Source organism: Lucilia cuprina, chromosome 3 (assembly GCF_022045245.1).
Source record: "Lucilia cuprina isolate Lc7/37 chromosome 3, ASM2204524v1, whole genome shotgun sequence".
In the NCBI taxonomy this organism is placed as follows: domain Eukaryota; kingdom Metazoa; phylum Arthropoda; class Insecta; order Diptera; family Calliphoridae; genus Lucilia; species Lucilia cuprina.
The window spans coordinates 51,457,675-51,476,483 of NC_060951.1; the positions used below are offsets into that span (position 1 = coordinate 51,457,675).

General features: G+C 26.6%; 2 protein-coding genes across 2 annotated transcripts in view; one reads left to right on the plus strand and one right to left on the minus strand.

Annotated features, from left to right (window-relative positions):
* LOC111683200 (alpha-protein kinase 1) overlaps positions 1–18,809 on the plus strand; it is an 80,282-nt gene that overhangs the window by 8,565 nt on the left and 52,908 nt on the right. The gene's annotated exons all lie outside the window — the stretch shown is intronic.
* The window catches only part of LOC111683199 (sushi, von Willebrand factor type A, EGF and pentraxin domain-containing protein 1), a 38,530-nt gene that overhangs the window by 5,528 nt on the left and 14,193 nt on the right, over positions 1–18,809 (minus strand). Inside the window, exons 3-4 of the mRNA XM_023445249.2 lie at positions 2,960–3,697; positions 314–466 (exon numbers count right to left, since the gene is read on the minus strand). Of these exons, the coding sequence (XP_023301017.1) occupies positions 314–466; positions 2,960–3,697 (891 nt within the window). The remainder of the gene's footprint in view (positions 1–313; positions 467–2,959; positions 3,698–18,809) is intronic.

The following is an 18,809-nucleotide window of genomic DNA, read 5'->3' on the forward strand; positions in this document are numbered from 1 at the left end:
ATTATCGAATAAATAATAAACTTGTTTTAATTATGACATTTTTTGGGCAGTTATTTAAATTTGCGAATTATATTATGGTAGACAAAAAACCCCTAACAAATTATTTTGGCAATAGTTTGAAGGTTTTGCTTTAATAATTGTATTATATACTAAAAATTGTATGAAAAATTATTAGTCACCCAGACTACTTAATTTTACCATTTAACACTTGTTAATAGAAGTAGAAAATTATTTTGAAACATTTAATAAATGTTTCTTAAATTGCACGAGTTTATTTTTTTACTTAAAAAAAATGTTTATAAAAATAACTCACCATTCACCCATTTCCATGTGCGTGATGTTATTCCTGGTTCCTTTTGTGCACCTATCCATACAAGTTGTGTTTTTAATTCCGATTTACGTCGTTCCAATTCAGCAAGTATATAATCGTTGGCAGCTCCACGAAAATCGTGCACCAAATTGCCACCTTAAATGAATTCGAAAATATTTGTTTAACATAAGTTTTTAAATAAATAAAGAAATTTAAAAAATGCAAATAAATATTGCAATGTTGTTAATTCTTAGGCGACACCATTCGATTACAATGAACTTTAAATTTATATTTTGAAATTAAAATCAAGTTGTATAATGCGATTCGGCCACAATTTTATGTGGATTATTTTTTGTGTAAATAAAATGTAATTTAAAATTGCAAAACTTAATGGATTTAGCAGAGTTGTAAAGACAAATAATTCTCTGTTTATAGATGATAATGTTATTGAAATTTACATTTATTTTGTTTAATTTCAATTTTATTAATTTTATTTTATTTCATGCAATCACAACACGAATATCTTTAGTTATATACGTGTAACTGATATCAATACATTATCTAATGTTTCTCTAATTTGAGATGAGCCGAACAGAACGGAAAACAACGTTACTTAAACACATGTGGCCTCCGGAAGGTTAGTGGTTAGTGTTCTAGTCTGGTAGACCGGAGGTGGTGGGTTCGATTCCCACCCGTGGCACTGGTTAAGGAGCGCACAACAGGTCCGATGGAGGCCTAAGTGTATTTCAAACTATCTAACTAACTATTTAAACACCTAGTTATCATATGTGGCCTATTTTTAAGAAAATTTAGCTGAATTTGACTAGTTCCATTCCATATTCTATTTACTACAACGATTTTCAAATTGTGGTCTAAGTTCGTATCAACAAAGTAGTTAAATCTTCGAGCGCCGGTTAAACATATAAAGTTTTGACTGTCCTTGATAGATAATTCCGCAGAATCGAAGTTTGATCGTCGGTTATATATATAGATATATAGATAAATTCGCAAAATCGTATTAAGACATATTTGAAAATCCCTCACCACAAAATACACAGAGGCGTCACGATTTGAAAAAGTTGTAGCAACAAAGTAGTAAAACGTTTGATCGTCGGTTATACAACTAAAGCATTATCTGTCCTTGGTAGATAATTCCAAAGAATCGATGTAAGAAGTATTTGAAAGTCCAAACCACATAGTATACAGAGGTCACGAGAAAAAACTATGATTTTAAAATCAAACAAAAGCAGATTAAGATTTTTGATCGTACAAAATTTTATATTAAGTCGTAAAAAAAAACTATAATTGTCAACTCAGACAAATATCAGATCTTCAGTATATTTACTTCAGATTTGATATCCATAAAAAAGCAATAAATGAGCTCTCTGATGGGAAAAGATACCAGTTAAAACAGGCATTTTGAAACTCTCTCTCTCTCTGATTGTGTCTAACACACTCTTCAACCTACTTGCGAAAACAAGAGAATAATAAAGGTCATGAGATTGCTCTTCGCCGATACCTTATACTCAAAAGTCAATTGGTGAAAATATATTTAAAGCTCTTATTTAGCACTGCCGCCTACTTTTTTTCTACCATCTTCAACATTAAAATAATTTTCTGAAAGGAATTTTGTATGGAAGCTATGTTTAAAAGAAAACCGATCTTTATTTGGAAAGATCATCAATTTGGTGTGTATTAAACTTAAAACATAATTATGAGTTTAAAAGTCCTTTTTATTTGTAATTAGCAGATCGAAAGACCTTTTTAGGTTGCATGAGACGAATTGATCGATTTTAACCTTTTTTAATAGGTTTCGTCCCAGAAATTATTCTAAACCGATTGATGCAAATATCTGTGTGCGTTACAAACATCAGCACAAAAGCAAAGGCTATTTTCTGGGAGACTTGCATATGTATTTATTATAATCCTTTGGAATATTATAAATAAGTAGTAAACTAGTGTTTAGTAAAGTTTTTTTACTGATATGCTGTTTCCTGATAAAGATTGTATATAGAAGGTTATATTTGAAAAAAAAAACCCTGAAACTAATCGAATTATTTAAATTATTTTAAAATTGTTTTAATTAATCATTAATTTTACATTGCACTTTAGCAATTAAACTAAAACCTAATTAATAGTATGTTTAATACAAAAAAAATAAAACAAAACCTTGATTTAAACTATAAAAGCTAAGTACTAAGTAACGATCTACAATTGGCGGTTAATGATCATTATCAATAAATATGTTTCCAGTAGTTGCAATTTATACTTTTCTCAAATGTAAATATTAGGAACCGAAAGCAATAACGTAGTTTCGTATTACTTTAAAACTGTTTCCGTTATAAAGAATTCTAAAGCTTTTTATCTTATGAAAAGTTTATTTACCCCTTTTGCTGAAGGTCTTCTCAAAATGTTAAGAATACTTTTATAAATATGTTTGCAAAAGATTTTTCTTTTGTATTAAAAAATTCTTAGTTAATGACAAATATACAAAATAATAATTCTATTGTGCAAAAAAGTTCACTTGTAGATTATTTCTTACAAAAAGAAACAAAACTATTTGACTTCAAGGTCACATAAGCAATTTGACATATTTCACAAGATTAACAATAAAATAAATATATTATTTTCTTTACTTAAATCACTTACCCGTCGTCATACACATCTGTTGAGCCTTTTCAAAATTCTCTCCCTTTGTTACGTGAAACTCATAACACGTCTTAGAGAAAGTCGTTAAAACAGTGTCCACTGCCAAGTTTGAGCTTAGACAACGATCTACCGAGAATTCATCGTTGGTAAAAACCTCCACTTCACACAAACTAAGACTGCCTTCGACACCCACTAATTGTATGGCCACATATTGACCCACCAAGGGACGTGCGCATGTAAAGGTCTTGGTAATGCCCTCATCTAAAGTGCCTGGATACCAGGCACACAAAGGATTTCTCTGTAAATCTGCACTACTATTGCCCACTCTTATTTCCAAATCTTGTAAAGGTTGATGACCACAACAGCCTCTGGTTGTAATACGTACCACTCTTACAGCTTGTGGAGTTAAAAGATCTACTCGCCACCAGGGAGAGGGTTCTTTTTGTGTTTCGGAGCATTGTTGACCATCGGGATTTTTATTGCCCGGTTGGCCATCGTTGGCATATTGAGCGGGACCAGCCCTTGTGTAGGAGCTTTGATTGACCGGTTTTCGATAGGCCACATTTGTGCCACAGAAGGGTAATTCTTTTTCCCAACCTGTACGGGAATCACATTTAATGGTTGTTGGCCCGAACAGCTCATAACCCGAATCACATTCATATTTTGCTTCTAAAATCGAGGTACCATCGGATACTGTTTGCACTTTAGCATTTAAAGGAACTGCAGGAGGACCACAAACTGAAAATAAAAAAGAAAAATATGTAAATTAATATTAAATTAAACTGAAATTTTAAAATTTTCTACTTCAATCATTTAATTTTTAATTGACTTATTAATCAGTTTTAAATTAAATTATTAAGTTTTTAACTAACCAATTTATTATATAGAATTTAAATCATTTTAGTTATACATTTTTTTTTAAATTTATCAATATTAACACTAACCATAACTATGACATGACAAATAAAAATCAATCTGTCTATTTCACAATTTAACAATAACAAAACAATGTGTTAATTGCAAACAATTACAAGCATTTTTTATCTACCTCTTTTACCACAATAACGCCTATTTTTTCTTTTTTTTCATTTCATATTGTATAAAAAATAAAGATTCCGCATTTATGTATCTTAAAGTTTATTGAACTTAATTATTGTTGAGACAAACAAACTATTTATATATGTACTCAAATCCCAATAAGGTAAATCGTTTAGCATCATTTCTTTAAATAAATTGAAAATCAGCGACAACTAAAGTGTCGTCGTCGTATGCATCATCATTTTCGTGTGGTACTGTTATTTGCTCTAAAAATTGATTCAGTGCATAACCCACATAGATATTTGAAATAATTTATTTAGTTTAATTTATTTTTTTTTTTTTGCTAAAATGTCATTAATCTTTGATAGTTGTAAGAATCTATTAAATATAGGGTGTTAATTTAAAAGTTGTTATATTTCGGAATTAAACTGAAAGTATTTGTGGAGCTTATATAACTTTAAACTCAAGAATAAGATTTTTCAATATTTGGCACTTATAGTATTTTTATACTTTTTCAAAATACACTTTTTATATTTTTTGCTGAAAGGAAGCTGAGATTATTTTCTTTAGGACCTTTGTGATTATTTAGAGGGATCCCAGTAAAATATTTAATAATTTATGTTGGTAAAGTAGTTATTTCATGCATTTATTTGTAATAAGTGGATGTTATAATAACTTTAATTAAATTTTTTGAATATGATTTGTAGCCAATTGCCTTGAGCATATGTCAAATAAAGAATTAGTTAGTAGTTTTAACCCTGGTAGCTATTAAAAGTTGTATAAAAAATATTGACTTTTAAATTTGTGCAAAAAAAATTCTAAATATAATGTTAAAAAATCTACTTCAATGAAGCATTGAGTAAGAAAATATATTAATTAATTAATTAATTAATTAATTAATTAATTAATTAATTAAAAGGTGGCGGAATTACATTTATATCAAGTTATTTTTGGTTAACGTCGAACAAAAATAAGTAGTTTTTCACCCCAAAAGTAAATTATTATACCAGAGATATAAACAGATAGGGTTCAAATCGGTGGCAGCATACCGCCGGCAATATTTTACAAGCTTCGCCGTCGTCGACTTCTTTCGACTCAAATGCTTAACCATAACCACTCGTATACTAATAAGGGGCACCACACACGATCACACTTTACGTACGTAAAGTCAAATGAAAAAGTGAAATAAAATTCAATCCGTATAAGCAAAAAGAGAATAAAAGTCGTATGATTGATATTATTTGTGTTTACATGATTGGTATAAAACAATAACAAAATAAAATGGAAACAGCTGTTTCACTTTTTTGTATATGTTTACATAAAAATACATACCCGATCTAATGCGACCTTCTTGTTTTTTGAATCATTTCAAAAAATTAAGAGAGCCATACGACTGTCAAATTTTCCATCCGTATTCTCCCTCAATGTGTGATAGTTTCATTACATATTGCATTTAGACGATCTAATCCTTACTCTTCTACACAAATTTTTGACAGATCATATTACTTGTGGGATCGTGTAAAGCCGGCTTAAGAGAATATAAAGCTCTTTATGGGAATTGTATGACCGATAGAGCTATCCAAAAATACTAACCTTGGTGCAAATTTCATCCAAATAGAAATTGAGTCACACGAAACTACCCTTATGTAAAATTGATTGGCAACACGACTTTTATATAGTGAATAAGTAAGGTTAAGAGGTATTAAACTACAGCTCTCTCTCTTTTAAATATGTAAATCGTAGAGACAATGTCTGTCTATCCATCTATCTGTATGTTTGATGAAATCAGTTTTCCGGAGATCCTAGATATCTTACGGATACAAATTTTTTAATAATTCTATTAGGCATGTTTTCAAGAACCAAAGTCGTCATTTAATAACAAACACGCATCAACATGTTCCTCAGCCTATTTTTTTTAAATTAAGATCTATAATTTTTTTTTTTCATTCTTAATATAATTGCTAATTGTTGTTTATTATACATATAATAAGTACAACATATTTAGTTATTTCTTATTCTTTTTTATTAAGTCTCTTAAACTAAACTCAAAATTCTCATGAGTTCTCATATTTCAAAAACAATCTATGACTAGTATTTATTTGTAATTGCTTTCGTATATAATTTGCATTTATTTAGTTAGAGTTCTTAAAAGAAAAAAAAACAAACAATGTATAATTATGAGAAATATTTAATTAATGTTAATAATAATTGTAAATTCCAAACAATTTACATTTAAAGTATATAATTTTCATATAAAACATTATAAAAGTTTTATGAGATAAATTTACTAGTTTTTTTTAACTTAAGCAAGATATGTATTTAATGTTGTTTAAGAAAAATTGTTATTATAGAAATAAAAAGAGAAAATAATTTTTATATTATTTGAGATGACTTTTTGTGGTTATGAACAATTAAAATTTTATGACTTAATTTTTTGCATTATTATAGTTTTAAATTTAGTTTTTTAGAATTTGTTTATGCTTTTTATGTCTTTTACTTATAATTATTATAATGTTTATATATTTAATAGTTTTTTCCACGCCTTGAAATAAATAGAATACACCTGCATTTAATTTGCATTAAATTTCAATTTTATTTCTTATAAATAATAGACATTTTTATAAATTATTCATTATCCTTTGAAGATATTAAGCAACAAGTGTTGGTGTTTATTTCGTTGATGGATTTTTTTCTTTCATTAAATTTATTTTTTGGCTAATAGCTTAAATATATGCCTACATGTATAAAATTTATTAAAGTCGATTTTATTAAAGCCATAAGGAAATACAGTTTATTTATTTCAACACTTTGAATTGAACAGTTTTGTTTATAGAGCTTTTCTTCCAAGTCAATCATTTATGTGTAATTGTAGGTTTTATAAAGCAATTTATATTAGATTTATTTTTAACATTTTCAGTTATAAAATTTATTCAAAAACTTTTAACTATCGTTTTGATAGATTTATAAAGTTTACATTTATAAATAAATTCATTGTGTATGATTCATTAGAAAATTCCCTCTGCAATATTTTTATTATAAAACTGAAATTGTGTATTGATTTTGTCTTTCATTTATAACACATTGAAATACACAAGTGTCTTGTTTTTTTCAAGTCATTAATAATTTTTTAACTGATACGTCTGTCCATTTTTTTGTTTTCGACATGAAATCGCCTAAAAAAGAAAACCTATAATTTGAATATTACTGATTTCAATTCAATCAGAAATAGTTTAGAATCTGTCCATCTTAATTCGTTAAATCATTTCCAAAATATAGAAAAAATTACAAATTTAACTACTAGTGATATACTCTCCTCTGCCGAATCTTAATTAATTGTATTTTAAAAAATTTAAATTTAATTATGAATTTTTTTTTAATAAAAAGCTTTAAATTTTGCAATTTTTAAATATTTGAATATTTTTTTTAATTTAAAAAAGATTAACAATTTTATTTTAAATTTAACATTTTTTTAATTAAAATTTTGCAATTTTTTTCATATTTTAATATATGTATATATTTTTTTTTAATTTTTCTTAATTATTAAATTAAGTTAAACACTTGTAAATGTTTTTAATAATTATATTTATTTTTTTAAGTAAAAAGAAGTAAGTAAAAAATTTATCCTTCTAAGTATTGCAAGCTGTATGTAGCAGTCATTGAAATATAAGTTCTTAAGTAAGTACAACCCATTAACATGTTTTTGCTGAGTACGTAATGAGAAAATTTTCTTATTTTTTGACAATATTTTCATGGGTTGTTTATCATCTATTAAATTTTAATTTAAGAGATACAAACTTATAAAAAATACAATTGAAAATGTTTATCCCCAAAAGTCTTTAGAAAATTAATTTCAGCAGACACACACAAACAGACAGACAGACATATACATAGATGGTCGATGCCTCATCAATTCCACTATCTATAAGGAAATGAATGACAAATGTATTTACTCAAGACGGGAGTACTACTTCATAATAGCACAAATACTAGAATTATTATTTCCTAAATCGCCAGATATAATGATGTCTGTTAAAAGTACTAAAAGTATAACATTGTAGGGCATCTAATATACTGACTTGAATCAAAATATGATTTTATTTTTTCAAGCCCTATATATACATACAAAATTAACTGTATTGCAATACAAATATACAATTTTTGCTAACTCTTATCAAGGCTTTGGTGTTAAATAACAAAACCGTTAAAACGTTAGATAGATAGTTTGTTGGTTGGATGGATGGATGGATGGCTGTGTATGAATGGGATTTTTATTTAGTTTTCTATTAACCAATTTATTGAATTCCAATTTTAAACACGTTTTCATGTTAAACAATTTTTTTAAATATTTATTTTATTTATATATAAATTTAACTTAAATATTACAAGCAGGTGGGGTCATTGTTCTCTTTTTAACTATTTTTATTTTTTTTATTTTAAATAAAATGTTTATGGTATTGTGATTATGCAAAAAAAAAAATTAAAAACCGAATAACAAAATACACAAATAAAGAAACTAGTACACAGCAATTAGGTGTGGTTTATAAAATAAATGCAGTTATTGTTGTAAATAATACATCAAATGAAGAAAAATAAAAACATGCAATTTTAAGAAATTAACAATAATGTTTATTATTAATTCTTGTCAAAAAAATCATTTAAATAAATTATTTAAAAGTTATAAATTTAATATGTTTTTTGTCTCATATTTGGTCTAATTTATGCATGAATTCCAAATATTTTTCACAAACAAATTGTTTTATTTTTCTCCTCTTATGACTTTGTATGTCATAATTACATATTTTTTGTTTATTTAGCTTTGTTTTGCCCAAATACACCAAAACTAAAAGAAATGATGTAATAGTAATAGCAATGATAATGATGTTAGTAATGTGTAACACTTTTATGGTAATAATAACTCTAACCTTATATAGATAGATTAATGAAGAAAAATTACTTTATGTTTGTTTACCTTTTTGTACGAATATAATCCAACGTCAAAACACGTGAGTGACTGTCTGACTGACTGACTGACTGACTGACTGACTGACTGACTGACTGACTGACTGACTGTCTAAGTGACTGTAAGTCGTACACCTTTTCTTTATATGTTTTGAAAGATTTGTTTAACTTATTTCTTTAATGTTTCTTTATGAAAGGTATTTTCATACATATTTACATGCTTGAGTTTTTTATATGTTTTTTTTTTTAACTTTTTTAATATTTCTTGTAAATATTTTACGCCTAGTTGCACTTTCATATTTTAGTGTTTTTTCTAACAAACATAAATTCACAACACCATTAGATGTAGTTTAGTTTTTTTTAATCTTAAATTTAATAATATGTTTATTAAACGTTTGTTAAACAATATCAATTTAAATGGGATTTGTTTACACTCATACTTAGTTAAGTGTTTTAAATTGAAAAAAAACAAAAGACTTAAGACACAAGCATGTCGTTATTTGGGAGTTAATGAAATATTGTAAAAAGTGTTTTGAAATATTTGCACGCGCTCTATCGAAGTTATTTCGGGGTTGATAGCAAATTTGTTAAAAGGGAAAAAAATATCTCTAACTATTTATGCTTAACTTTTGCAAAAAGGATTTGAACTTTATCGGTATTATAAAAACGCTGGTATTTTTCAACCTTAGGGTGGGCAACTGATTCCCAACATTTATGCCCTCAGTCACTGAATATTGCCTTTTCTATAAAAAAAAAACCTACAAATAGTTTAGAAAAGCTCAAAAATCCATGAAAATATCAGAAACAAATCATTTTTACATAAGGTATAACCAGGAAAGAAAGAATTATTAATTAAATCCTTAAAAATTAAAAAAATTTATTAATATTTTGACTTCACATTGATATTTTTTTTAAGGTATTTTAGTCTTATGTCAAACTTTTATTTAAAGACTTTATCTTTGGCTCAAAAGCAACGTATATGATAAATTTCATGCAATTATCTTGAAAACTTGAATATTTAGTCGGACGGACGGATGGACAAAGCTACATATGAGCCGATTTTTGGATTATTTCTTTGTCATACCAAAAAAAATATTTTTTAGATTTAAGCTAGTTTTGATTACAAACTGAGGAACTTTTAAAAGCGTTTCAAGGACTTTATTTTTATTTAAATATCTACAAAACTTGTTTCATGTAAATTATTTTAACCTGAAAAATACATAATAATTTAACATTAACAAAAACGGAAATAATATTTTAACTATAATCACTCTACTTTTTTTTCTAATAATATTTTACATCATACCAGAAAAAAGTCGTCACAACCGTAGAAACAACTTTCATAAACCATTACACCTACTTAAGACAACATTTGACAGACAGCAAAAGAAAAAAACAACAAAATAATACAGTTTATTTTCTTATTTAACGGCATACAAATTGTTAAACAATTGATTAACTAATTATCTATTATTGTTGTGTTTCATGTCAAAAACCTATAATTTTCTCAAGCTAAATGAAAAATCTCAAATATACATACATAAATATTTATCTAACCACTACGACATGTAATATTAAACGTCTAATAAGACAGGAAGTTTTATTATCTATGTTATTTGCTATTTACTTTATTTTTCAATAAATATTGACAAATACATAACCATGTTAATAATATAACAATTTACAGCAATTATTGTTGTAGCGACATAATAAATTAAATCACTTTCATTTGGAATATTTATTTAGAGATTAAAGAAATGTTACAAAAAATTAAACAAATAACTTACATTTTGTTAAAAATAAAAGAAATGTTTACATTTCTATAGAAATTGTAACAAATAGAGGAAAAAAGTACAATAATTCACCATATCAGCCAATCAATTGTAACATTTGCGATTTGAAAATTATGTTTAAAGAAAAATGTCGATCATTTAGAGATGTAGGGGGCCATACATTTCTATTCTTTTTACCATAGAATATGGGAAATTTAGTTTTTTTAATTAATGGCTTAAGATATTAAATATAAAACATTAATTAAAAACATGTAAATAAATAGTTTGCAATGCAAAAGTTCGATGAATAAAGTAATTGAAATTTTAAAAATGAAATAGTTTGATTATTCTGCATTACATGTAATGAAACTATTAATTGAATAAATTATTTTTTTTATGTGAATGGAAATTTTAATATTTTAACTTTATAATTGAAAAATAGTGTTAACTCTTTAATTACTAAGCTTTCAATTGTGTAATATAACTGTAAATTTTAGGATCATAAATAACTATCAAATCAAGTGATTAAACGATTAAAAATTTTAAATAAATATCTGATTTTAAACTTAAAAGTAAAAAAATTTAGAAAATACAGTTACGATTATACCCTACAAATCTATATGGGGAGTGTATATGATGTTTGAAACACTAAAAAAATACTGGTCTTACACCTAAAAATATAACAAACTGCAAAGTCGATTGAGTTTTACCCCTCCATCTGAATATCCAAAGTCGATTGAGTTATAGCTCTCTATCTGTATGTCCATTTAATCCTTGTGCAAACACTATAGATCGGAGTTGAAATGACACTCAGAAACAATTCAGATCTAGTTTTATTATAAGAAGGACAAAGAGACGAACAAACATGACTTATTCGAAAAAATTTAGTCGATATTTCCCATTTTAAGAGAGCTCATAATACAAAGTGTAGAGTATAAATATTTCATTGAAATCCTTAACGAGCCCAAACTTTCACAAATCTGGGTTAAAAATCATCAACAACAAATTTCAAACAAATTTATAGTCGTTTACACAAAATAGTTATATGTTTGATGTTCAACTGATAAAATGTCACTATATGGGTACCAACAAAATCTGTATAAAGTTCACTATAAAGGTTGTAAACATAACAGACATTGTCTTTTATTTTTGTTGTTGTATAGTTACTAATTTTATAAGTAAATTAACTAACAAAAAGCATGGGATTTGCTTTGCGAACATACACAGAAAAAAATTATTCATTACAGGAATGAATTTTTTAACAAATAGTATGAATCAACTTTTTACCAAAAAATGTTCATTCGGAATAAGAAATGTTCATAAATTTCTTCAATATTTCATTAAATTATTAATCCGATTCTATAGTTCATCTATATCACAGCGATTTTTTAAGATAAATAAAAAATAAATAATTATGAAAAATATACTATTATTTATGAAATTATTCTTAAATATTATTAACTTTAGTCAATGAAAACAGTTTATAATATTGATAATGAATTTTTTTTTCTGTGTAAATATAAAATAAGACAAATGTTACAAACTGAAATTTAATATTAACTATACAATGAAGTATCTTTGTATCTTACTACTCATGTAAGTACATACATATAGATGTAATTTTCCAAGGAAGTGGTTACATGTTAGGTAAATTACATATTTTAAGTGCGGTGGCTGATGGTATGCACAGTAGATAAACAAAAAGTGAAAATAAGGAAGTTTTTTTTTCTATCTCTGGTATTACGGATAATGTCAATCAGTTTGAAATTTTACATATTCATATAATTTCTTGTCATCAAAAACTGTTTGCATCTCTTTCCCAAACCATAAGGAAACTCATATGCAAAATTGCGTTTGTATTTTTGGTTTCAGGTTAATTCTCTTGAAAACGTGATAATTCAATTAGTGTCATATGTTTTATAAAGAAAAACTTGTTGTTGTATTTATATATGCATATGTATATGTATTTTATGTTTTATTGTTGATGAAATTGTGTCATCATTTAAAGTCAAAAAACGTTTGGTGTGTTAAACAAATATTCAAGACATCACAAAACTAGAGACTCTAGCAACTACTATATAAATGAATTATTATTTATTTAGTATTCATAGTGATGCTAACACTATTTATGCCTTTTTTCTTGAGCCCAACATGACGGTACCGACACATACAAGTGTGTCGTCTTAGGGAATGTCTCAAAATATTTCTTGTGTTTACACAAAAGTGTGGGTAAAGAATGTGCTGCTTTTTATGTTGAAGTAATTTACATTAAATTTTTTTTTTTTTTGTTTTCAATAGAGTTCTTTACGCATATTCGATTGACAGTACAAAATGGACTTGCTACTAGGAGTATTTTTTCGAATTTGATGTATTTAAATCCTCTTTCACACTATCTAAAACTACCAAAATTTATGAGGATATGCCAATAGTTAACCACTATAAAAAGGTTCTTTTTTTATACCTACCATCAACAATGGGGAGTAGAATGATTGATTTTGTCATTCCGTTTATAGTGGTCATAGATCCTCAAAAGTATATATTCTGGGTTAGGCGCGGATCCAGTTCGAGTGATTGGGGGGAGAGGGGTTTACTTTTGTTTTTTTTTTCACTTTTCTTTTTTCCTTTTTAATTTCGTTATTCACCGGGAAAAGGGAAACCACCCACTTCCTTTTTCCCAGTGGATCTGCGCCTGTTCTCGGTCCTTATTAAATTCCAAGACGATCTAGCCATGTCTATCCATCTGTCTGTCTATCTGCCTGCCAATCTGTTTGTTGAAAGCACACTAGAGTCAGAACGTAAAGATCTAGAGGGGTTTGTTAGGTTTTGAAAATGAGCAATATCGGTCTATGTTGTCGTTTTTCCGGAGGCAAAAGCTATAACTGTATTAAAAATACGATTAAAGAAATAAAATTCGACATAAACACAACCAAATTTTCTCTTTTTTATGAGGATTGATTTAAAATTGACCTAATGATAAAGGGTATATAAGATTCGAAGTACTCTTACTTATCCACCATAATATTATTCCTTTTCGCTTGATTGACAGATATAGACCTTAAAGTTTTTTTAGTAAAGAAAATTATGATATTTCCAAAAAATGTAAACAAATATATAAATTATTCATAAATCTAACATTGAAACACTACAATATGATTAATAGGTTTCTATATTATTCAAACCAAGACATTCAGTAATATAAAAAAATAAATATTAACACGTTTTTATATTATATATAAAATTTCTATAAATTAATATTTCAACACAAATAGGCTTTCTATGAACTATTGAGAAAGTTTTGCCATATAACAATTTATTCTAAAGCATAAAATTTTATTTCTTTTTAAACCAAATATCTGTAATTAAAATTTTGTTAATAATTCTCTACCAGTTGCCTATTTTAATTTAATAAACAAACAATATAATTATTAATAAATTCAAATAAATTTATAGCTTTGTTATGATGACCTCTTCAGAAATACCTGTAGACTAATAAACTATTTGTGGGTCTTGTTTATTCAATATTTCAAAGAAAACAAATACAAACCTAATTGTAATTCTAACAATGTACCTTGAACACACATCAATTCAAGTGCAAAGTTAAATTGAAACATTGGAACACTTTATTTGTATTTGTTAGAGTAATGTTTGCTGATGTTTGTGCATTTGTATGCAGGTCTTAACAATATTTACCAATACCGACAACAACAACAACTACCAAATACATTCAATATATTGAACACAAAAAAAAAACAAAACTTTCATTTCGTCATTAATTTAATTAAACCTTATCATTTGGGGCTTAGACGTAAGAAAAAAAGCCTCAAAGTTAAACAAATGCCAATCACTTTAGATGTAAAAACAGAAACCTTCAAAAAAACCTAACACATTAAGTTTTACAATATAATTTGTAGTGAACTTTTTGATCCCCATTTTGTAATAAAATTAAGAAAAAAACTCGACAACTTAATGAAATTTGTATTCGAGATTAAAAAAAAAACAAATCTTGTTTAAATAAAAGAAATTGTTCTTTGGAAAGTTTATTTCGAAATATTTGTTTTTTATGTTAATTACAAAATTATATGTTTAAAGATGTATATTTTTCTTAAAAATTTCCTACATTGTTGTCTAAATAAAGTGTGTCATCTAAATGTTTTTTTAATAATAATTCCACTTAGCAGTAGTAGTAGTGAAGTAGTAGCACAGGTCATAAGATCATTCAACTGTTACTTTAAATTATTGTTCCATTAAATGAAAAAAAAAAACAAATTTTTTTTAACTATTTTTTTTAACTACTTTTACATGATGTCACGTTTAGACCAGTTTTTTTCTTTTGTTTTTATACTTAAGTAGAGTTTGTTTTAAACAATTTTTTTATTTATTGTTATTGTTATTAATATTTATGAAATTTAATAGTAAAACAACTATTAAGACGTCTACATCTGTAGTTGGTTATTAAACTAAACTAAAATGTATGCCACTGTGGTAAGTAAATGGCTTAAAGCGTTTTGAGAAATATATTTTAAATGTATTGGGCAATTGTTTCATATTTTTATTTTGTTTTGTTTTTTTTCTCCATTTTGTATCTTTCTGTTTTTAATATCATTAGTTAAAAAAAAGTATGATTAATTAAACTTTTTCATAATTATTTAAAATGTTTAAAAAAAATACTACTGAGATGTGGTTTATTAATTAGGAGATCCTAGTAGTTCGGCAAAGATTTAATGCATCCAAAAAATACAATTCATTCCACTAACGTCTAACCATCTAATTGATTCCATTTCGACTTTCGTCACGGATGTATTTTTCTTTGTCCTCTTTATAGGCGTGAAATTGGACACAAACTTAATCTTTTTGTCTGTCTCTTCGTAATTTATGGGATGGCCATTAACTTCCTCGTAGGACTAGTACATTTTTAAATAGCTAGTCACCTGAACAGTCGGTGCAGTAGGTTAAATGGGTATTTGGGTACTGCCGAACGATTGTGAAATAATATTTATAGTAAACAAATTGGTTGTAAATCTCTTAGTATTTTCAAAAAAAATTAAATTTGGACTCAAGTTTAAATTTTCTAAAGATTTATATTTCAAAGTTTTATATTGATCAATACAATAAAAAGAAACACCCCACTACTCCACATAATTATCTTTTTAATAAACGCGCCAAACGAAAGACTTAAAACAAAAACTTTATATTAATTTTCTGAAAATATTACACACAAAACAATAAATTCATTTGTTTATTCAGAATTTCCCAACAGTAGAAATAAAATAAAATAAAAAATTATTCACATAACTAATTTACAAATTTAGAATTTATTCGTGAACACAACATTAAGCACATGATTTATGTAGAAAAACAAATTATTAACATTTTTATGCAAATTGTTTGAAAACTTTAGACTTTTCACAACACAAACAAAATGACTGTGACTATATTCAACACATTAAACCGAAGAATTTATTTTTTAAATTAGAAATACAAAGAATACTGCTGATGCTTAACAAATTTATTCAAAAGCCTATTTTTGGTTACTACAAATAAACTAAACCCACAAAATTAGTTACATTTTATTATAATTAGTTTAACTTTCTAACAAAAGTTTTGTAGTATTAACTGATGTAATTTAATAAATTCTTTTAAAATAAAACGCTGAGAAATTTGTTAAAGAATAGATTTCATAAAATCAAACTTGTCACTTAAAGTAGTTTATAATGATTTAAGCTTTCTTTTTTTGCTTGTAGCTTCTAAATGTTGGAAGTTTTTTTTTAACATTTTATGAGCTTCCTCTTTTTTATCTTTTCTCACCATATAAGTGAAGAAAAAAAAGCAATGACCCTCTCTATTTCATTCATTAATTATTTATGCCGGCCAGTTGTAGAGAATTTAATACAAATTATGGTTAAGGTTTTTTTAATTCAATTTCTTTTTCTTTTGTTGTCGTGAAAAAAAATTATAATTATTTATCAACATTTGACCATCTTTATGATAGTTCATAATTTAGTTTCTTCTTCTGGTTGTTGTTAATATTTCTTTGTTTCTTAATCATACCTCTAGACACACACCGCAACTAAGTAAAAGATGACGAATATCTTAAAGCGTTTTAAAAATTATTGACTCTTTTTTTGTGCGTTTAACCAGCACAATATTTTTTTGGTACTTATACCAAAACAACAACAACACAAACTAAATTTACAAAATAAAAAACAACTTTCTCTAAATGGAAACTTAAATACCACATGTTTACGATACGAAAAAATTCACTTTTATTTTCAAGTTGATCTCATATTGAAAATATTACCCGTACTACTGTTAGAAACTTTTTTTTTTCATAAAATCAGTTTTAAAGTAAAAACAAATATTCTTGTCATTAATTATGTTAATTGTGTTGAGTTTGACAGCGGGAATATATGAAATTATTAGCTCATTTTTATTTAACATAGATATGGATATCAATATCCACATAAGCTTTGGAATGACGTTTTATTTATGGAAATATGGTTTGCTTTGGTCTGGTCATGTTTTTGTTTCCATTATGAATCACGTGGTGACAGCTGACTAAGTCATTTTAAAGTTTTGTATATATATATATATTTTTTATTTGGCTTTTTATATAAAAAAGTTATGATTAAATAATATAAAAATTTATTGGAATTTTTGTGCATTTAAATAGTTTTACAAAAGATTTCAAAAATGTCATTAAATGTGTGAAATTGTTTGTAATTGTTATGTATATTTTCTTTTATTCAATGGGGATTATTAAAATCACTTCTTTTGTTGACTGGAAAAATATCTCAAAAGTTTATTTACAATAATTATGCAGCATCTTTTGTTATCTTTTGAAAATTTTTATTACATTTTCGTTTAATTAGCTATTCAGGAATTTTTTCTTTATTTAGGTCTATTTCCTAATTACAGAAACATTTTAATCATATTGTAAAATACAAAAATGCCTCAGAATCGATTTAGCTATGTCCGCCAGTCTGTGTGCCAATGTAAAACTTGTGCGTACGCTACAGAACGCAAGTTTTAAGAGAATTTGACAATTCATAACAAATTCTTGAAAAACCCCCCGGGGGCATGTTACCTTGGTGAAGCCTCCACCTTGGTGTTATTGCAATCCCGCGGAGTAAAGTGGTGGCCAATACCTCTAGTCTGGCTGGTACTAATAAATTGGCTACAGTCTACTGCCTGACTTAGTCCTTGCATAGATTGGAAAAAGGTCAAACCAGAGCACCGCATAATCTTTTGTCCTGGCAGGTCAGTTGGTTGAGGTTCCTTCGGTTACGTCTCTAGGTGCTTTTGCCGAATCAACAGAGGCCATCCCAGCTGCGTGGTTGTAAACTTTAGTGATGCTTTTATACCCTTCACCTTCGTTAGAAGGGTATATATAAGTTTGTCATTCCGTTTGTAATTTCTATAATATAATTTTCCGACCCTATAAAGTATATATTTATACTGGATCCATATAGATAGCCCAGTCGATTAAGCCATGTCCGTCTGTCTGTCCGTCTGTCTATCTGTCTGTCTGTTGAAATCAGTTTTTAGAGGTCCCCAGATATCGGCGAGATCTGAATCTTCAACAATTCAGTTAGACATGCTTTCGAGAAGATCGCTATTTAAAATCAGCAAAATAATAATTAAAGTTTTTCCAATTACAATTTCTGTGATTAGTAACATCTAAATTACAATTGTAATTGTAATGGTTAAACTTTAATAACAATTACAAACAATTGCAATTGGTTATTGCACAATTACACATAAAAAGTATTGTAATCAAAAAAATTTAAAATTCATATAAAGACTTACCCCAATATTCATAAATGCTTAATAAAGTTATTTATGGTTTATTGTAGGAATTTTTAATATCTTTATGTCAAACAATTTCTCTAAACATAACAAATCTCAAAGTGTTAATAACATTTAACTAATAACAATTTTATAACACATATTAAAACCCACACAAATAATTGTCAATCTCAAACTTTAACTACGTAGTTCGATTATATTTATAATTTACAAAAATTAAAAATATAATTGCTGAATTGTCTGCACTAGTTGCATGCAAGTAAGTGTGTATGAGT